This window comes from Neodiprion fabricii, chromosome 6, assembly GCF_021155785.1.
Source record: "Neodiprion fabricii isolate iyNeoFabr1 chromosome 6, iyNeoFabr1.1, whole genome shotgun sequence".
NCBI classification, from domain to species: domain Eukaryota; kingdom Metazoa; phylum Arthropoda; class Insecta; order Hymenoptera; family Diprionidae; genus Neodiprion; species Neodiprion fabricii.
In genome coordinates this window covers 24,889,466-24,909,406 of record NC_060244.1, presented here as the reverse complement: position 1 = coordinate 24,909,406, position 19,941 = coordinate 24,889,466, and the positions used below count along the sequence as shown (strand labels likewise).

General features: G+C 44.6%; 2 protein-coding genes across 2 annotated transcripts; both read left to right on the top strand.

The window, feature by feature from the left end:
* The first annotated feature begins 1,787 nt into the window (after positions 1-1,787).
* On the top strand, positions 1,788-4,580 carry LOC124185570 (PHD finger protein rhinoceros-like). The gene is made up of 2 exons (XM_046576447.1): positions 1,788-1,955; positions 2,147-4,580. The coding sequence occupies exons 1-2, from the start codon at positions 1,941-1,943 to the stop codon at positions 4,265-4,267; spliced, it is 2,136 nt and encodes a 711-aa protein (XP_046432403.1). The 5' UTR covers positions 1,788-1,940; the 3' UTR covers positions 4,268-4,580.
* Positions 4,581-11,321: 6,741 nt separating this feature from the next.
* Positions 11,322-13,953, top strand: LOC124184756 (uncharacterized protein DDB_G0271670-like). The gene is made up of 2 exons (XM_046574821.1): positions 11,322-11,441; positions 11,827-13,953. The coding sequence occupies exons 1-2, from the start codon at positions 11,430-11,432 to the stop codon at positions 13,459-13,461; spliced, it is 1,647 nt and encodes a 548-aa protein (XP_046430777.1). The 5' UTR covers positions 11,322-11,429; the 3' UTR covers positions 13,462-13,953.
* Positions 13,954-19,941: the final 5,988 nt, after the last annotated feature.

The window sequence follows — 19,941 nt, the reverse complement described above, 5'->3', positions numbered from 1 at the left end:
CCCGACTATCCTTCGTTCCTCAACCAAAGTCATGGTATCTCAATTCCATGCTTTCTTGCCTGCTGATTTCTTTCGCTGCATGACGAAAAAGCCGGTGACAGTACTGCAGTGAGAGTAAAATAGTGAAAAGATGAAGCGACCGTTTGTTTGCGGGAATAAGAAAAAAACGATCTAAATAATCGTCAACAAGATTTTTGCTGATTTCCCAATAAATCGTCAATCGTCAACGATGTTTTCTCAGTACCTACCTCAAGTAAGAGTAACCTCGTTAGAAGCTTTTTTGCACCGCGCAAAAACAGGTATTCTTTATTTTAAAACGGTGCCTTTATTGGAGCTGCGATAAACAATATTGATCTGCAGAACAATTTCATTACACACTTCGACCTAGTCCTCTTCGGAAATCGAGCTCGTTCGGTTCGTCATACGTTCGTGTTGAACCCATGAAGGATCCACGGATATCTATATGTATAGTGACACTGGACGACCACTCCCCGATACGTGCTTACAGAAGCGACGTGTTTCTACGCTGTGCATCAACACTCACCTATATTTGCAGAAGCAGACATTGCACTCGCGCTCCTTTGAATTTGCAACGTAACAAGAATAGGTGCGTAATTGATACCGATTGCAAATTCCGCGCAGTCCTTCGCTTTCCACGTAATTCGAAAATTTTATAACCGTGAACAATTGTCACGTGCTTACGCAACGCGAATAATTCCCATGTGAGTTATTCCTGATTCCGTATTCTTCAAGACGTATGAGACTCGTGCAGCTAAAGACTTTCACTGACAAGACGCACTCAATTCGCGCGTGACTCGAATTAGTCAATGACCACGCGACGATCCCACAAGATCGGCACGACCCAAATCAATCAATAACGTCCTAGACTCCGAACACTCTGAATTTTCCATTCCACTCGCTTCATTTTTATTCTTCACTACTTCGCATTACGATAGCGACTTATATATTTGGGCAAATCTGACATTCAAATTTATGTTAGACAATTCTGACCACATTTTTCAGTACAACTTTAATCTCGAGTGTTTAATCTTCACACGAAACATTCTCACCTTACCCATAAATGTATGGCAGCTCTCTTATTCAGATATCATCAGCTGCGTGTAATAAAACTCTTTTGGTCACCGAGGTGATTTCTAAAGATGAATGTATCATCTCATACTCAGCAATCACAGGTATTCCAAGTAAGACTTGATGACAAAACGGTCTATATCCAAGAACTGAACCAATGCGGAATATTTTATAAAAGGACATTTTACCTTACCAAATTCCATCTTCACCGTAAAATAAAACCCTCGTCACAGTTGCGCTTTAGTGACTTTGGGAGAGATTTAAGCTAGCAAAAATGGTCCCTGCAACGCAGTCGAATAAAAGTGAGAATTCTATCGACTATAGCACCTGTTTCCGGTCACGTGCGACCTCAAAAGTATGCCAATGGATGTTAGAGATTATCGGCTCGAGCGATTTCGTTTTCAAACTGGAATTGTATAAGATGATGAGAGACCGGTCGAATTTCGCGGCCCTTTGGAAGAGACGATGAAGTTTCGACACCCGCGTCAAACGGCGTCCAGTCTTCGGCTATCTCTAAAATGTAATATTACATTTCGATATGTGTAACACATACAATCCGTAACAGTATTGCCTAAGTACAAGCGATGAAAGCAGGCAAGAAAGTCTATTGTAATTCGTGGACGGTCGTGGCCGACTGTATTTATACATGTGCAGGTATGGCAGTGTCCTTAGTCGACCTCCGTCCGTCCACCCTCTAACTGATAATTATTGGTGCAATACCGCACCAGTAGTATCCGAGTGTCCCAATTAAATACCGGAACTTTAAAAAAAAAAAACGCACCTCAAAGTATTTACCGGTTCCGTTACTGGTGCTAGTGTCAAGTGTCAATTGGATATTACATCGCGGAACCATGAATCTGCTATCGGTAAGTTTTGGCACTAAAACAAGCCCAACAACTGTGAAAAACCTTTCAAAATCAAACACTATGTCACTACCTCTTTCCGCTTCTATCGGCTCAGAATGTTGAGTCTCAATCAGAGCTATCGCACTTTATTCAATTAAAGTGTCAAGTCAAAAGTGTTACCATAATTAACAAATGTTTCTATTCCTTCCTAGATATTCATCGCATTGACTCTTAGTCTGGCTTGCACATTCGCAGAGGAAAGCAAGTCGTCGGATGTGACTAAATTGGAAGTCGTGGATCTGGGTGAAGTGAGCGACGAGTCAGACGTAAAGATCTCCGAATCGCAAAGAAAAAGAGACTCTGGTTACGTGTACAACAGACCGGACCGGCTCACGGCTGGTCAACGATTCAACGGTCACGGTTACCGGCAAGGCTCAAATGGTTACAGAGCCAAAATTGTGTCCAGATACCCCAGCCAGAGTCAGCGACCCTTTACAAGCTACGGAACACCGGTTCAAAGTGAACCTGTCCGGAGACCAAGCACACAGTACTCGGGTCCACAGAGTGGCAGTTTTGGCGGTCATCAGAACCACTTGAGGCCTCAACAAGGTCAGTTCAGCGGTCAGCAAAACCAGCAAAACCAGCAAAACCAGCAGAACCAGTATTCCTCGGGTCAGTTTGCACAGCAGAGCAACGGATTCTTCAGCCAGAGGGTTCCCAGTCCTGTAAGGCACGTCGATTTCGTCCCGCCCAACCCGATAGCCAGTCAAAATGATCAACCTTTCGGTTCGAACACGGCCCTCTACCTCCCACCACAGAATCAGGAGCTGCCGACGTATTCGACACCGAGTAAATTCCAGGCTGGTCAACAATCGTTCCAGCATCAGATACAGAGCGTAAATTTTCAGCAGCAGGATCAGACCGCAAGCTTTCAGGACCAGAGTTCAAACCAAGGTGTAATTTCCGACGCGGCAAATTTTCTCTCCCAAAATGCCCAGGCCATATCCCAGCTCTACGGGGCGCCAGCAACGGACCAAAGCTTCGCTCCAAACAACGAAGACTTCTCCGGCGGAAGCAACCAGATTCAGGGGGTGACGGGTCCCTCCTTAGAACACAACAACCAGTTCCAGAATCAGCAGTTTCGGAATGTCCAGTCGGCGCAAAGGTTCCAGGGGTCGTTGCCCTCCTACGCATCGGGCACCCTTGGCCCGGAGGAGTCGCTGGAGCAGATCCAGTCGAAGGAAAAGGACAGGTTGATAGCCGAGCTGCAGACGTTGCTGAGTCAGAGCCAATCGCAGAACGCCGCGAGTGCCGAGCTGATCGGTCAGTACGCCCAGAGCCACGGCAACTACATAGAGAACCAGAAGCTGCTGGCCGCGATAAGCTCGCAACTGCAGAATCAGCAGAAGTACAACAACGGAGGCCAGAACGCGAATCCCGGGGGTAGTTTCGGCTCCGCAAACACGGCCTTCGGCCAAGCGCCCTTCGTTCCCGGCACCAGTACCAGTCCCACTTTCACTCTGGGTTACGGCCTGACCACCCAGCAGACCCCGACGACGACGACGACGACCACGACCACGACCGCTTCCCCGATCCCCCCGTCCCAAAGTCCCGCCGGAAGTTCCCAGTCTGGCTCCTCGGTTCCTGCACCGTCCGCACCCCCCTCATCAAACCCGAATTTTCCGCAGTACGGAGGCTTCGTGCCTTCCCTGATCGGCAGTCCCGGTTTCGTCGGGGCTTTGCCGAGCTACGGCACCGTCGGCTCGGGATTCGTCCCGGCGCCTGTTCAGCCGGCCGAATCATCCCCGACCCACTTCGGCTTGCCGATCCCCCAGGACCCAAACGCGGCTCAGCAGCCCCAGACTCCGGGATCGTCGCATCATCCCCCTCAGCCAGTGGCGCTCCCTTCGTCACCGAGTTTCGTCACTCGGCCAGCCGCCCTTCCGGTTCAGCCCGTTCATCCGGTTCATCCGCTGCAGCCGGTTCATCCTGTGCAACCGATCGCACCTCTTCATCCGATTTCCACGACTCTCCACGGCGTCCAGCAGTTTCATCCCATCTTGAATCAGCCCCTGCAGCCGGTCGCTTCCCCCGTACATCCGGTTTTGCCTGCGGTCGCTCCGGTTCACACAGCGCCAGTGGCAGCTCATCCGAGTTACGGGATTCAACCGGGCGTCTTCAACCCGTTGCTTTATAAGCCTGTCAAGAATGTGTATCCCGTTTATTATTATCCCAATTTGCCGTATCAGGTACAAAAACCGGCGCTTCCCACTTACCCGTGGAGCTATGCACCGTCTTACGCACAGGCGAAACCAGCTCAAATTTGGAAATAAGTTCGCCTAGCGTGTACGTGTACATATGTTTTTGTTGTTTTTTATTGCTTAATATTCGGATATTTTTATATACCTATACCTATTGGTAAAAAAGCAGTTGTTGAGTTTTAATGAAAATGTTTTTATTTATGCATTGTATGTTTATTATATATGTATAGAATACGATAATATAAGTATAAGCGTGTTTGATTGGTAATTCTACATTTCCCGACACGTATTTTTTAACGCACAAATTCCTTCGCTAGTGGAGTTGTAAATACAAAACTTGTATTTATTTTTATAAATAAAATTGTTGTCTATTTCTTCTTATTAACTTTGTCGTATTTTATTTATCGCAGCTGAAACTGATGTTACGCGATTTTAAACTCCCTCGGCGTATAAGGAACTCCTTGAACGAATTTAAATCGTCATTTTGTGTGCAGGTAGAGCCGCGTAAGAATGACGTATATACGTAACTATATCAAAGTGGTAAAACTCTGCGCATGCAGCTCAAACTATAATAATCGAGATCAAAGAAATGCAGAGCGTTACGTAAATGTATGTAATAAAAATGTACGATACATCGCCGAGATTTACAATGAGAACAGAACGATCGTATCTGTATGATGTTATATAGAAAGTCCAGTTGTAACAACTCGATAAAATTATTATAATCTTGGTTAAAAACAATTTTTTTGGATATTTAATAAAATTCAGAAGAGTCGATTCGACGGGTGAAATTTTTTCTGCGAAAGTCATTGTTAATGAGAGAAATGTAATTATAATCGCTTTGCAACAAGTTACCGATTTTCTAATTATAAATATTATTCGTACCATATACAGTCCTGAATAATCACAATTAATTTTCATATTGCTTGTCCTTCATTGACGGTGAGTCAAAGTTCAGCGCTTCGGGAAGTGAAGTGAATGCAAATGAATTACCCGGCATGACTCGCCTCCGTGAATGTCAACCGATTAAACTACGGTTAAGATCCAGCTTTTGCGCATAGCCCGAGGCTCGCGAGCAGCGAAATGCGAAATGCGTTCACTTCATACAAATCGGAGCAGCGGTTTGATCGCTCGAGAGGAAAAGGAAATGGGTGAAACATTGACTCGGCCCGCCTGGTACAAACTGCTGCCATTCTCACTTTCATCTGCGGAATGATTTGCAAGAAAATAAATGTATTATTCATAAATGGTGCGGCGATCTGAAGGGGGGGGGAGGAGGGGCGAGGTTGAAATTCCGAATTTAAAAAGTTCCGGAAGCGCTAAATTCCGAATTCTTTGGCGGCGAAACTTGAAGTAAAAAAATGAAACTTTTACGAAACATCAAAGATTCAAATGGTCCGAAACACGACGCTCAAAGTTCCGCAAAGGTAAAATTTTGCCGAATGGGCATAACTCCGACAAGTCAAAGAAGTTCCGAAAGTGCGAAAATTTAAAAATATGAAACATCAAAATTCTGAAAGATCAAAGACTTTCAGTTTTTTTTAATTTCTGACTTGGAGAAACTGCAGCACTTTGATCTTTCTGTATATTGGATTTTCGATGTGCTGTGTGAGAATATTTTAATTTTCAGAATTTTGCTCTATCGGAACCTTACTTTCCGGAACTTTGGTTTATCGTAACGTGAATTTTCAGAAGCTGGCATTTCGGAACTTTTGAGCCATCGGGTTTCCGACCATTCGAAACATTGTCGTTTCGTAAAAATTTGATTTCTTTACTTCAAGTTTCACCACCACATAATTCAAAATTAGGCGCTTTCGGAAGTTTTCAAATTCGAAACTTCAATCCCGCCACTCTGTGGGCCGAAAATTAATATCACGGTCTCAGAGATAATTTTAACGCGAAACCAGACATTTACGAAGAGGGTAAAATCTATCGGTACAATTGCTCCTCGTTTTTCCTTGCTAGAGATTCGCCAAATGATCCCGAGAATCACGAACCGTTTGGCTATCGTTGTCCGGAAATTCTTGAGACTTGACTAGCAAACACTGAATGAGCTCAACGCACCGAATGCGTTTCGTAATGGCGTAGATTTCGTCTCGCTCTAACTACTGTAAGATGCGAGAGATAATCTGCGTAAGACTTTCTTTCAAAATGTGGCAAGATAAGAGTCTGATTAGGCTAAGTCTAAGGGAGGTGATGAACGATTAATTAGAAATTCTCATTCACCTCGACTGCAGTGCCGTTACCTCTGATTCTTGTGATTCCTGAAAATTCAAATTCACTTTATTGAAAATACAGTTTTTATCGAACGTTGCCATGAATTACGCAGCATGAAAAATTGACATCTATATTCATATACAAATATTCCGGCAAGTTGGTTTTATGTCCGATCAAAAGGATATCCACGTATTATATCCTTCAATTTAAATTGGACGATAGGCCGCAGCATATGTTACGAACACGAAAAATCCAGGCAAGGACGCGACGTTATATGCCGTGAAGAAAGTTCGCATCGGTCGACGCGCGATACCGATCTTGAAACAGGCTCAGGTGATCTAACAGAATTCCTAGAGCGACTAAATGCCAGGATGGAATTTGATAAATTTCACGGCATAACGCGCAACTATTCCATGACGTCAATTTTTCATCGCGAATCGACACGCGTTTTATACATGTCACGTTAATATCGAGCCATCGATGAAACGATCCAGATAGCAAAATACAAAAAATAATCAAAAAGCTGTTCCAAGAAATATCTTACGATCCGTTTTTAGATCTCGAAAAAATATCCACAGGCCCAAAAGAAATCTTTCAGGATTCTTAGACGTCGAAAAAAAAATCACGAAGCATCGTTCAGACGTAATTCTGACAGCTTTTAGTTTCGTGCTGTTTAAGGTACAATTTCGTAAATAAAACTGATAATTAGGCGACTGTGCTCGTCGGTGCGAAAATTGATGAACGTAAAATAGAAGACGCCGGATAATAACAGGTTATATTGTTAGCGTTCATGCTGCAGGATTAACTATCTTGTGTCGTGAAAGTGCGGTTCCGTGTGTAATCCAACAGCTACCATCTGCATCAGGGCGTTTACTTTGGATTGCAGTGGACCGAGACACCGGTCAAGGATCCGGAGGACTGCATAGGTGCCGATTTTTTCGCCGCCGGAGGCTTTCAGCAGCACTTTTGCAAGCGAAGTTCGAAGAAGTCGAAGACGGATTCACTTTCCGCGTTTATCGACCTGAATTTATCTCCTTATTTTGTTCTACTTTTACACACAGGCACGCACACGCTTGCGCACGTGGTAATACCGGTTCTACCAACTATCGTCGCGTTTCATCCCGGCGGACGCAGTCTGGATCTTGGGAAATCTCTCGGGCGAAGAGGTGACCGATCGTTCGAGCCCCTCCTAGATCGCGATCGGAGATCCCTTTCCCTTTTCACTATTTTCGAATACGATTGCGACGCCTCGTTTATTTCACATTTCTATAATCAAGCCGCTTTTGACAAATCACGCAATGCCCTGTGAGCAAGGCTGTAATAGTGGAATCTAACCGTTGCAGAACCGTTCGAGTGTTGGATAAATAGAGAAAAAGAAGATGCGCTGAAAACATCAGTTAGATTTTTGTTCCCTCGCCTACAATGCCCGCCTTTTAGTTTTATCCCTTTCGACGTGGCACCGGCTGAATTAATGGAGCGTGTAAGTTCCACTATCTCGGATAATTTTGACCGATCTATGCGTGCTGATATATCTATTACATCTTAGATTTGTGGGATTGAATATGGACAACTCGGCACGAAGATCGAAATTAAGCCCTGAGGGCCCGAGAACGATGCCTAAATTATCAAGTTGAATCAAATCCGAGCTAGCGACTGTAATTTGCGAAATAGGAACCCTAACGGCCTTTGGAAGTATAGGCTTTTGACGTGTTTGATAACCGTGTGAAATGGTTTTGATCCCGTGTGAATGCATAAATTCACGTCATTCGAGAGAATGACAGATAGAGAGAAAGAGAAAGAGAAGACATTAGAAGAATTCTAACAAGTATAAGATAAATAATCGTTCACCGAAAGTTTCTCAAAGCACACTTCACCTGCCGTGTGTGATATTGCACCGTGTTATTTTCATGATAATTGAACATAAACTTGAGCTCGTCGCTGTTAAATGTATACGCACTTGCCGTTGGTCGTAATACTAATCGTAAGCGTATTAATAAAACCTTGCCATAGTACAGAATGTTTGTGAATAGATGAGTATCTCTGGAAAGAATAATTACATAATCGCGCACGCAACTAGAGTAATAAATAACACATCGCAAACACTCTCGTCTAATATTTAAATGTTGCAGGCAAAACGGGATATGACAAAAAAATAATTCGTAACGCTTTTTTCTCAAATCCCGTTTCGCCTGTAAGATTCTGCACGTACTCGTATGCATGAAACTACAGTTATAAACAAATATGTGAAATAGTACACGGATGACCTGGATTCTACCGTAGATTCTATTCGAGTGGACAATTTATTCAGGATAGGTAAGAGAATGCGGAGAGTGCACGTCGTGGCACAGGCTCGTCTTTAAACTTGTTTCGCGTTGCACCAAAATCGGATGTCGACTCGGTTTGTGAACGTGTATATCACCGGGGAGAAAGTGAAACGAAATCAATTGCCTTTTTGATCTTTCTGGATCAACAAGCGAACGGTAAGTATTTGGTCACCTGTTCTGCGACATCGGCGTATCTCAATATCAGACTTGTACAATCTTAGCACCAGTCTGACAAATGATAAGAAGAGGAATCTGCGAGTGCATTGTAGCTTTACAAGCCACCTGAAATAATCATCGACTATGAATCGTAAAAAAAAAAAATATTATATTAACAGGCTTCAACTGCAGGCTAATAGAGAATTTCAAGAGAGTAAAAAAATACACACACACAATTGCTATCGACAATGAGTTTGGAAAGGCAATAAGGACCGCTTTACCGGCGCGAAAGGTGTATGTACGAGGCTTATTAAGTCCACCAAACTATCAAGCTATCAAAAAAAAAAAAGAAAAAGAAACTAACAATAAGCACGATTATTTACAAGCCCAGATAGCAATAAACCGTCGCCTGGTGCTTATTTTTTTAGTTCATATTACCTTCAGGTATCTATTTATTCGTTGATTTTTCGATTTTGGCGCAAGTAACAAGAAAAGTTCCAGTCTTCACCCAATATTAGAATGTTTACAGAATTAAATAGCGAATATCGGTTGTTGTAAAGTGACAGTGTCGAGGCATAAGATATAAAACAAAAAAAAAAAAAAAAAAGAATCTGATCAGAATTTAATGGAACGTGACTTGAATGTTACAATTTTTTGTTCGCCATGAGAGATTAAATATATGTATATGCAATATGTCGCGTCCCGTAAAAAATCTGCGCTCCCACAAAACACCTGACGTTTGATATTTAGAATTGACAATTACATCGTGGAGGTTAATTATACTTTCTAAATAATATCCATGCATGTTCTGGAGGCTTTTTTCACATTTTAACACAATACCCCGAGTGGGAATTTTTGATTAGACTAATTACGTCGGTGTATTTGAATCGTTGGCATTGTCCCATATATCGGCTATATTCATTTAGAGATGTAGCTGTAATACCGCATCACGATGTCGATTATGTACGCGGTCTGGTACCGCAAAGAATTCATTAGCATTTATTCGCGGACATAAGTACATACATACGTACAAACCCGTTTACGTAATTCAATCTCGGAAACTGACTGCGGCATCGGTGAGAAAGATCTGATAACTACGCGATTGTCGTCGACTTGAGGCAAGGTTTTCTTCAATTAGTAATGGAATTGAAATATCGTTTTTCGTCAAAGTGAAAGCGTCATCCATAAAAAGGCGCATTTTTTTTCTGGGATAGGAAAACCGACGATCAACGAAAACGAAAATTTCTAGTAAATCAAGACCTGAGTAGAAGTTGAAGATTATCCAAACACGTTCAAGTTCAGCGATAAATTCCGTCGCGGCGGAGAAATGCCAAATTTGCGAAATTACAGCCGTGTGAATTTAGTATGCGATAATTTTTCGCCTGAGTGTGTTAAAATGAATGAAAGGAAAAAGAGAAATAAATAAAAAAAAAAAGAAAACTTGAAAGGAAGAATGAGAAAATAACAGTATCCGAGAATAATTTGAATAAATCTGAGAGAGATTCTCTCGAATTTCTATCGGAGTGAAAATTCATTTTAACCGACAAATCTCCAAACGCGATTGAATACCCGGTTATGGAAATCGAGGCGAAGCTATTCTGCAGTTACCAGGATTTGGTCAGTCGACAAATGTAGTTCTCAATAGTTCAGGATTTACGTTGACAAGAATTTGAAAAAGAGAAATTAACTTCAGGCGAACTTTACCATATAATAATATACCCATCAAATTTAATACGAATTCTGGCATACCTGCAGCTCGCTTTTACTGACTGCGAATCGGAAGTGGAAGTTGGTTCATATCTTCAAGTGGGATGAGTCGCAGGCTATTTTGGCACGGCCACTTTTTACGAATCCCATACTTCCACGATTTGTCACTAAAAAAATAAAACAAGTGTTTGAATCAAATCGTCTCTTCATAGTTACACCCGTAATTTTTACAGCTCGTTAGCATCGACTGTACTGTCTTTAGCTTGAACATCGTCATCCTCAATTCAATACGAAAAAAAAGCTGTGCACATTTACTTAAAGTAAAGCTAAACAAAAATGTACAGCTCTCTGTAAAACGAACTGACTGTTTCGGGAATATCGGAACAATTGGCTCCTTTCCAACCTGATATTCCGATCGTTTTCATCCGACGAACGCGAAGCGACTGATGGAGATGATTGAGAAATTTTGTGCATAGTTTTTCACGAGTAAGGCGTGCGACGGTTGTCATTTCGACAGATATGAAATTCTCCAAGCACGTAGAGTCTTTTTTCCATCGGATCATGCTCGGATTCAATACCGATCGTCAACAGTCTGGATTCATTGATGTGTATCAGCTCCGGCCTCTCGACTCCCTGCACATTCAGGTATAGCAGCCGGAGAACCAGAGTCGACGCTACCTTCACCTAGACCTTTCTTTCGCCGGCGAGAGGGGATGCGGTATATAAAAGATCTCATCTGAGGTGCAATTCCGTCAGATACCACACCTCAGTACTGATTTGGTGGTCGCACGTTCTCAAGATAATCCCGAAGCCACAGAAACACGATTAAGATGAAACCATTTGTAAGTATTTAGTCAAACTTCGATCGACTGACATTGAACTTCCCGCATTCTTCCGATTACAGTCAATTTTTGCTTGCAACCATTAAACCCGGTTTTGCACGAGCTGTTTCACAGTCGTACCCACGGTTGTTTCAAAACTCGTAAAATTTCAAACCCTACTATGGAATAGCTGTGCTCCTCGTTCTCCAGTGTTACTAGAAAAAGAGCTCGAATATTGGTCGGATCGGTCGATCGGTCCGAGTTCTCGGTCGAACGAGGTCAATCGAAAGTGTAGAGCCGTTATATACGTGTTTTTCCTTCTTCTTTCTCATCCACCGTCAACAAAATCTCCCACAAACACAGACGCGCGCTTACACAAATTAATTCCCACGCCTTATAATTCCAGATTGTACTCGGTGTCTGCGTCCTGCTTTTAGCAAGCGTAATATCCGAGAAAGTCGAAGGTGGCAAATCGTCCGAGGGGAAAAAGTTTTCATCTACGTCGACGAAAGGGAAGCGAGGAGTGTCGGATGGAGGTTACATCGGAGGTTCGTCCCTCGGAGGATCATCCGGCTACTCATCCTCGCCCATCCAGAGCTTCGGAGGCTACGCGGCTCCCTCGCTAAGCTCGGGATACTCCCTCGGCGGATCGTCCGGTGCCCTTTCCCTGGGTCACGGAAGCTTCCAGGGACTCGGAGGCCTAGGAGGCTTCGGAGGCGGCTACAACCTCGGCGGGCTCAGTCTCGGAGGCGGCGGTGGCGGCTACTCGTTCCCATCGGCGAGCCAAGGCCTCGGAGCTCACGGGCTGTCCTACTCGCTGCCCGGTGCGTCCTCCTTGAGCCTCGGAGGAGGCGGATTCGGAGGCGGCTACGGCGGCGCGCTCATCGCCTCCACCGGCAAGCAAGGACCCGTCACCTTCGGTCTCCACAGCGGAAGCTACACGCCTCCGGTCTACGCCACCGGCATCCAGGGCCTCTCGGCCTACGGCAACGGCGCGAGCTCCTCGTACAGCCTCCCGATTTCCTCCGGAGCTTCCCTGCACGGCCTCTCATCTTCCGGCGCCTCGAGCTTCGGCCTTCCCGCCTCTTCCGGCGGAAGCTACAACCTCCCCTTGAGCTCGGCCTCCCTCGGCTCGTCCTACAGCTTCCCCTCATCCTCCTCCGGGCACGGAATTTCTCTCGGCTCACTTTCCTCCGGGATCCAGAGCTCTTCGTACAGCCTCCCGTCTTCCTCCGTTTCTTCTCACGGTATATCCGGCAGCTACGGTGCCCCGATTTCCGTCTCCTCGGGCTCCAGCTACAGCTCACCGTCCTCCAGCTACGGCTCACCGTCTTCCAGCTCTTCCCACGGAATCTCATCCAGCTCGTACAGCTACCCATCTTCGTCTAGCTCAAGCTACAGCCTCCCGTCTTCTTCGAGCTCATCCCACGGAATATCCTCCAGCTCTTACAGCTTCCCGTCTTCCTCGAGCTCGTCTCACGGACTTTCCTCAGACTCGTCGAGCTACAGCCTCCCCTCGTCGAGCTCGAGCTACAGCTCACCGTCAGCGAGCTACGGCCTCCCCTCGTCGTCCGGTTCCTCTCACGGAATCTCTTCGCTCTCGTCGAGCTACGGCTCGCCCTCTTTCTCCGGTTCATCCGGCGGTTCCGGCTCCATATTGAGTGCCCTTGCGTCTGCCAGCGCCTCGGGATCCTCGTCGGGCTACAACTCCCCTGTAATCTCGTCCTCCTCCCACGGCAGTTCCGACTCCTACAGCCCTTCGTCGTCTCACGTCGGACTCTCCAGCGGCTCCTCCGACAGCTCGAGCTACGGCCTGCCAATTTCATCCGGATCTTACTCCGGCTCCGACGGTGGCTCGTCCTACTCCTCCTACTCGTCGGCACCCTCGAGCTCCTACGGAAGTCCCAGCGATTCGCACGGGGCTTACTCGAGCTTGAGCCCAAGGTACGCGAGCCCCTCCGGAAGGTCGTACGACAGTTACAACGCCGGAAGCAACAAGTACGATACCATCTCGTACTCAAGTCCTGGGGGTAAATATTAGGGGACTGAATAATTGCGAAGAGGCTTGATTATCCGAACTTTTTTCGCTTCGAATCCTGGAGTGAGGGGCATTTCGAGTTCCTCATTCTCATTGACAAACGGTTGACATTGTATTATTGACGGGACGCAGACAGAGCACGAATACCTGGAACAATTGAGACGAGTATAATTATACAGAGTTCATCACGTATTTATAATGTGTAACAGTTTACTTTAAGACATTTTTGTTGCCTATTTATGATATGTTGTTTGATCATCGTTCGATCTTACGGTTCTGTGTAATACGAACGAATGATCTCTGTTGTATAGTTTGTTCATATTATTTTTCTTTTCTTCTTAAGTTTATTTTATACCGCATTGTTTTGTAATAAAAGGAAAATCATCATGAAACAATATGCTTTGTTCTTTACTGTCTTGTCTTTACTGTTTCAATAAGTGTAAAGTCAATTACTCAGCAAGTGCAAGGTAATAAATTGTGAAAAAACAACCAGTACATCATAGATATATTCCAGCATTTACACCGCTACTCTTCTATAAATTCTTCATCCCATTTCCCGCGCAACGTTTCGAATAAAAAGAAGAAAGAAAACAACGAGCTTCGTGGTTTCGGTAAAACTGAACACCAACCGTGAATCTTTCCATCGTGGTCTGAAGTTTTCACGCTACAATTAGGCGCTTTTTCGACAGATTTAAAAACGAAATTGTACAGCAACATATATTAAGGACCTCAGCGTATAAAAATCACAGGAAAGTCGAGCGGGAAACGGTTTTTGCGAACGTTCGAATAATAAAAAGGAAGACAGTCGTATAACACTTTCAGTTTTCCAGGTGAGCAGGCATAATTGATCAAAGGTAAGTAATAAAGCGTATATATAATACAAGATCTCTCGGACCGGTAGAACTTGCGGTACGAATCACAGAACGATTATAATACGTCGTATAGAACGAAAAGAATTTCCGGCCCGCATTAGCGAGCGAGATGTGAAAGTAATAATATACCCGAGGACCCTGTCTCATACCACGGGGATAGCTGATAGCTTTGTAGAAATAAAGGATCGCCTCGACAAAATTGAGTTCACTTTTACTTCGCTCGGTTTAAGGCTGACCAAGAACGCGTTCTTCCACTGCGGACGGGCAGGGCACGCGGCCGGTAATCTCCTTTCTAAATCTTTATATTTTATTTGGGAAAGTTCGCCGGTGTAAGAATGTCACGGGTGCAACAGAGACGGCTGCGATCCGCGCGAGCCGAGAGACGCTCTTGACCTGACGCCCATCTCGCTTTCTGGACCGTTCGAACGGATTCGAATTTCAGCGGAATCGGATTTCGCCTCAAGGCTCTAGGCTGGCTATGAGACGGATGCGAGCGTCGTTGTGCTTTCGTGAACCGAAGTTTCCAGAAAATCGACGATATTCCGCAACGCGTTGCGGTATAAATTAACTCGAGCGAACACCTCGACTATCGTGTGCCGATTTAAGTGCCCACTTTTGACCATCGACGCGGCGGTTCAAACGCCGGAGCATCTCGAGTTATAGATGAGAAAGTCAATTTTATGATGTGGCATAAATTTGTTTGTACCTGACTGGCTATTAGCCGTAATAACAGGCGCGGTGCCCACTGACGTGAAAAGTTAACCACGTACTAATTTCTGAGGAGTCGTTACAAGGGCTGATGTACAGTATTTCCAGTTCGCTCGTGTACCTTTCCCCCAAAAGATTGATTACAGAAACTATCGAAATTAATTTTAATTTCGTCAAAGGAAGAGGAACGGATAAATCAATTTATTGATTGCCGTGATACGTATATTTGCATATATGTATATGTTATTGCACCCGAAGTTCGCGTTTCTAATTGAAAAATCGATGGGCAGTATTAATACCGAGAGAAAGAGAGAGGATGTAAACGTACACTTATAATATGGTATATATCAAACACGTGCAGAGTCGCCCATTAGGCATTAATTAAACTGTGAATAAATAGGCAAATGATAGTATAATTGGAATATATTAATTATAATACGAAGAGTCATAGCTACGAGTAGTATGGGCGTATGAATAATTTAATTATAATTTGGCGAGTAGAACCGAGTAACCTCATTCGCCAAAATTGCCACCGTCGTCGTTCAAATCGTTATTCGGCAGGCGCGATTATAGTTGCGAATTTCTACCGATGGCCAAATTCAGTGCTAAAATCAACATTCATAGGATCGATGCAGCTGCACCGCCTGCATATAATTCGTCGCAGCGATATTGATTAGTCGTTATTACATGTGATTAAACTACCACGAGATACAAAGAAAAGAGACCGAAGCGCCGAAGGCTTGATTGTTATAATCATTATCATACAGCTGCCAGATCGTCGAACCGAATTTCTGCATTCATTACCATTCGATTATAACAGCTATAGCGAAATTTCTCACGTCGCGATCTCGCCGGATATGCGATGTGGTTATACCTACGCGTAAGTAAGAGTACAAAGCGACGGGCTCGAGAAACGACGGTGGTTAAAAAAAATAAATAAAAAGAAAAAGAAAAAATCGGATCAACAAATCGCCTCTCAGTGACAGCCGTCAGAGACTCGAGGTGCCTATTGTGTTCGCAAATGGACGGTGCCTGCAACTATCCTTCGGCCTGCAACAGATACATTATTTCACTTTCACCGATTTAACGTTCATATATCGACGGTTCCAATCGCACCTGTATAATAAGACCACGCCCGAAGAAAAAGAAAAACAAAAAAATAAAGTCGAAGAACAATGCGAATGAAACCGAATTACGAAGAGAATGAATGAAAAAAGAAGAAGAAAAAAACGAAGAGTTCTATCGATTCACCAACAATGCCCCATTGATTCAAGGATCGCTGCAGTCTGACGTGTCGAAGTGAAATCCTACGATGATTTGTTCGTTTTTTTTTTTTTTTAATTTTTATTTTTAAAATTTCGCCAATTTCATCTCTTTATTCACTCTCCCAAAGATGATTAGTTTCAGAAACATTCGCCCCAGAGTCTTAATGACGCGCTTAAGCCTGCACAGGTGGAATCGAGATAAAGAGAGACAGAGATCGAGCAGCGTTCATGCTTTTAAATTGCTCGCTCCGTTCCGGCTGGTGGATCCTCAAGGTCGTTAAGGCAATTTAAGCAAGGATCACCCGCATCGATTCACACCTACGGATCTACGTGGGGTGGAATTTATCGCGATCCAGCGCCCATGATTTTGCTCGCCTTGGCGATCCGAGGCATTCGTCTCACTATCACTTCAGAAATGCAGCCAAACCACCGACGATACAAGTGCCTCGACCTATTTATCCAATTCCATTTCTCGAGATGCTGCACTCGCTTCCAAACGAGTCTATTTTCACTGCATTCGAAGCTAGCCGAACGGGATGATAAACAAGGCGTTATTGACTCGCGTATAAGTAAGGAGAAAAGTTAAACTAGTTCGAGAGGTTTTTTCCAATTTACCAGTATAAAAGAGATATTTACGCTCTAGGGACGCACCACTAACGCTTCAAGTATCATCGATCGCACATCGTGCATTAACATTTTTCTCGATGGTTGAACAGCGACCGCAACTCTCGATTAGTCCGCACTAGTTTCTCTGATACAATATTCGCCTCGTTGGACTATCAAAAATGGAGATTTTGGTCAGTATTTTGTGTTAACTCAAGGGCATTGTAACGTTTTTCCGTTCACTGGTCAATCGATCCATCAACGAAACTTCGAAAATTAATTTTATACATTCAAAACCCGTCTCGAAATAACAAAGATTGATATTTGAATATTAAAAATTAATAACAGTAATCAGCCTGCAGACCTAGCAATAAATTGAAAGCATTTAATCGCACGAGCCAGTTTAACAGATCATGTGTCGAAAATGATCAACAACTATACATATAATTTGCACCAACGTGCAGGTTCCTGTGAATAAAAAAAAAAAAAAAGAAAAAAGAAAACTAGATAAATAATGTGTAACATGATGATTATATGCCAGTAAGCCTCGCGAGCGAATAAACTCTGCACAACGAGGCGTTCAAAACAAAACCAACAGAGTGAAAGGAATATTTTCTAGAGCTATAATATCGAACTTTATAAAAAATAAAGAAAAATCGTTCACGACATGATATTATTTATACTAATAAATTCAGAAACAAGTGCCTAGTCAATTTCTCCGCGATTATTAAAAAATTTCTCTGCACAAAAAGTAATCGAGAAAATGAATACACGGCGTGTCGAAATAATCGAAAACTGATTTCAGATCCTGCTCCTCATATCACCCGGAATTTTTGCCCAGCAGAGATACCGGAAGCACGTGAATCCAAACGACGAGCCGTTTCTGCCGATCCACCCGATCTACCCTTACAATCCGAAACTTACGAAAAGAGGCTCCGACCGAGATCTCGTAACTTTCTTCAAGCCCGAACTCTACGCGCCTCGCCCTGAGTCGAGGGACACGTTCACCGGAAGCTTCGCCGGAAGTTCGAAAGACTCCTTCTTTCCCGGCTACAATTCGCACCCCCGAAGCCCCCCGACGTCTCAGTATTCCCACCACTACGGAAACAGCCTCTTCGCCGGGTATCCCGGCCCCTACACTTCCGGTCCACCGACTTCCGGCCCGTACCCAGAGTACTACCCTCAGCCGTCGTTCTTTTACCCCGAGTACTACAACCAGGGTTTTCCCTACTCATTTCCAGGCAACGATAACCTGGGACCACCGGGACCACCGGGACCACCGGGACCACCGATCAGGAGCGAAATCACCGGGGATTATTATCCTACGGAAAAGCCGGAAAAACCGAGGCCCGCAAAGCCCAGGATGAAGGATAGCGGCCGGTTCGTCGACGGCGACAACTTGATATCCCAAAGTTACAAGGACCTCGCGCCCCATTCCGAATCCTCGTACAACAAGATTCCCGCGGACCAATTAACGGGCAATTACCACCCATTGCTGCAACCGACTTACAAGGTAATCAGCGTCGGCGGCCGGCCCGTCGGTCCCAACTATCCAATTCCTGTGGGATACGCGCGGGCCCAACTGATGGAGCAAGTGGCGGCGGTCCAAAGCCTGGCAAAATCACTGGGTCCCGCGTTTTCGGAGCAGTTCGTGACTCCGTCTCACGCATCCTTCAGCCAGCAGGGCGCGTTGCCGAAGCCGGATAATATTCAGGACGATCTTCAGGCTTACTCCCAGGATCAGATCCCCTCGTCAAAGATGCGCGAGGGTCAGTTATTCTATCCAAACGCGCAGCCGGGTAAGCCGGCGAAGATGCAGGCGTATGGATCTGAGGTACAGGACATGCCCGCCAAGGATTCGAACGGCCAGTTCCTAGCTCAAGACGAGCAGAACTCGCGTAAATTGAACGATGCTCTGCGGGCTTACGGTGAGCCGCAGGACGCCGACGACAAGAGTACCGGACAGTCGAACAAGGAGCTGGAAAATTTTCATCGCAACAGCGACGTCCTTGCGAAGACTCCCGCCAAGTTTCAGACCCTCCAGTATAAGAACGTAGCGCAGATGCCCGCGACTCAGGTGACCTTCGAGAGGTCTCAGAGCGCCTACATTTCGCCGGGTCAACCGGAAATCACGGGGGAACCGTTCGTTCGGTCGTATAACCAGACACCGTCGACTAATGGAATTTCCTACCGGATCAAAGACGGGGTTCCGTTTAGGGCCCAGAACGGTGGAGGCTACGCGGCGAGGCCTCAGGCCTACACTTACCACCTGATGAACGGGGGCCCGTTCAGTCGGGAGCCCCAGCAACAAACCAAGACTAATTTGGAGGACGTTAATTTCGGGACGAAACAAGGAATCCAAGGTTAGATGTGTGTTACGACGGGATCACGAAGAGACGGTGGTAATTACTTCTGTGGAGTGGAATTGTCACGCGGTATAATAATTTGGAAAGTCGGACTGATCGATTCTCATAATGGACGTTGATCTTCGAGGACCTGGACGTTTTGTCTTCAAACTTCCAACCCGAGCAGAGGTTTTGCGGTGAAATTTAATACCGCGCAAGGAGACGATTATTCATACCCATGGTTGTGTTGTGACCAAGTTAATGAATCCATATTTATACATACATCCGCACATATATATATATATATTTATACGCAGATCGCATATTGTACGTAACACGACAGACGCACATAAAATTTCGAAAGGAAATGACGTAAAGTTAAAAAAAATACGAATCAAAATAATATTATTATTTATGACCCTTGTACTTATTTTTAGTTAGTTATTAATAATGACGATGATAATAATAACGCATACGAATGATAATAAAGCACTTCTTTCATTTACACCATCCGATAATCGATGACTACACAAATCGTGCATAAATTGTAGGTATAAATTAGACCGGCTAGCGTTCTATTAACTGTTTCATAACTCTTATTCCCACAAGAGATCGAAGAAAGAGGATGAAAATAGAAGACATGTAATCAAGGCAATAGTAAGCCAGCTAATTAGCGTTAGCATCGTATTT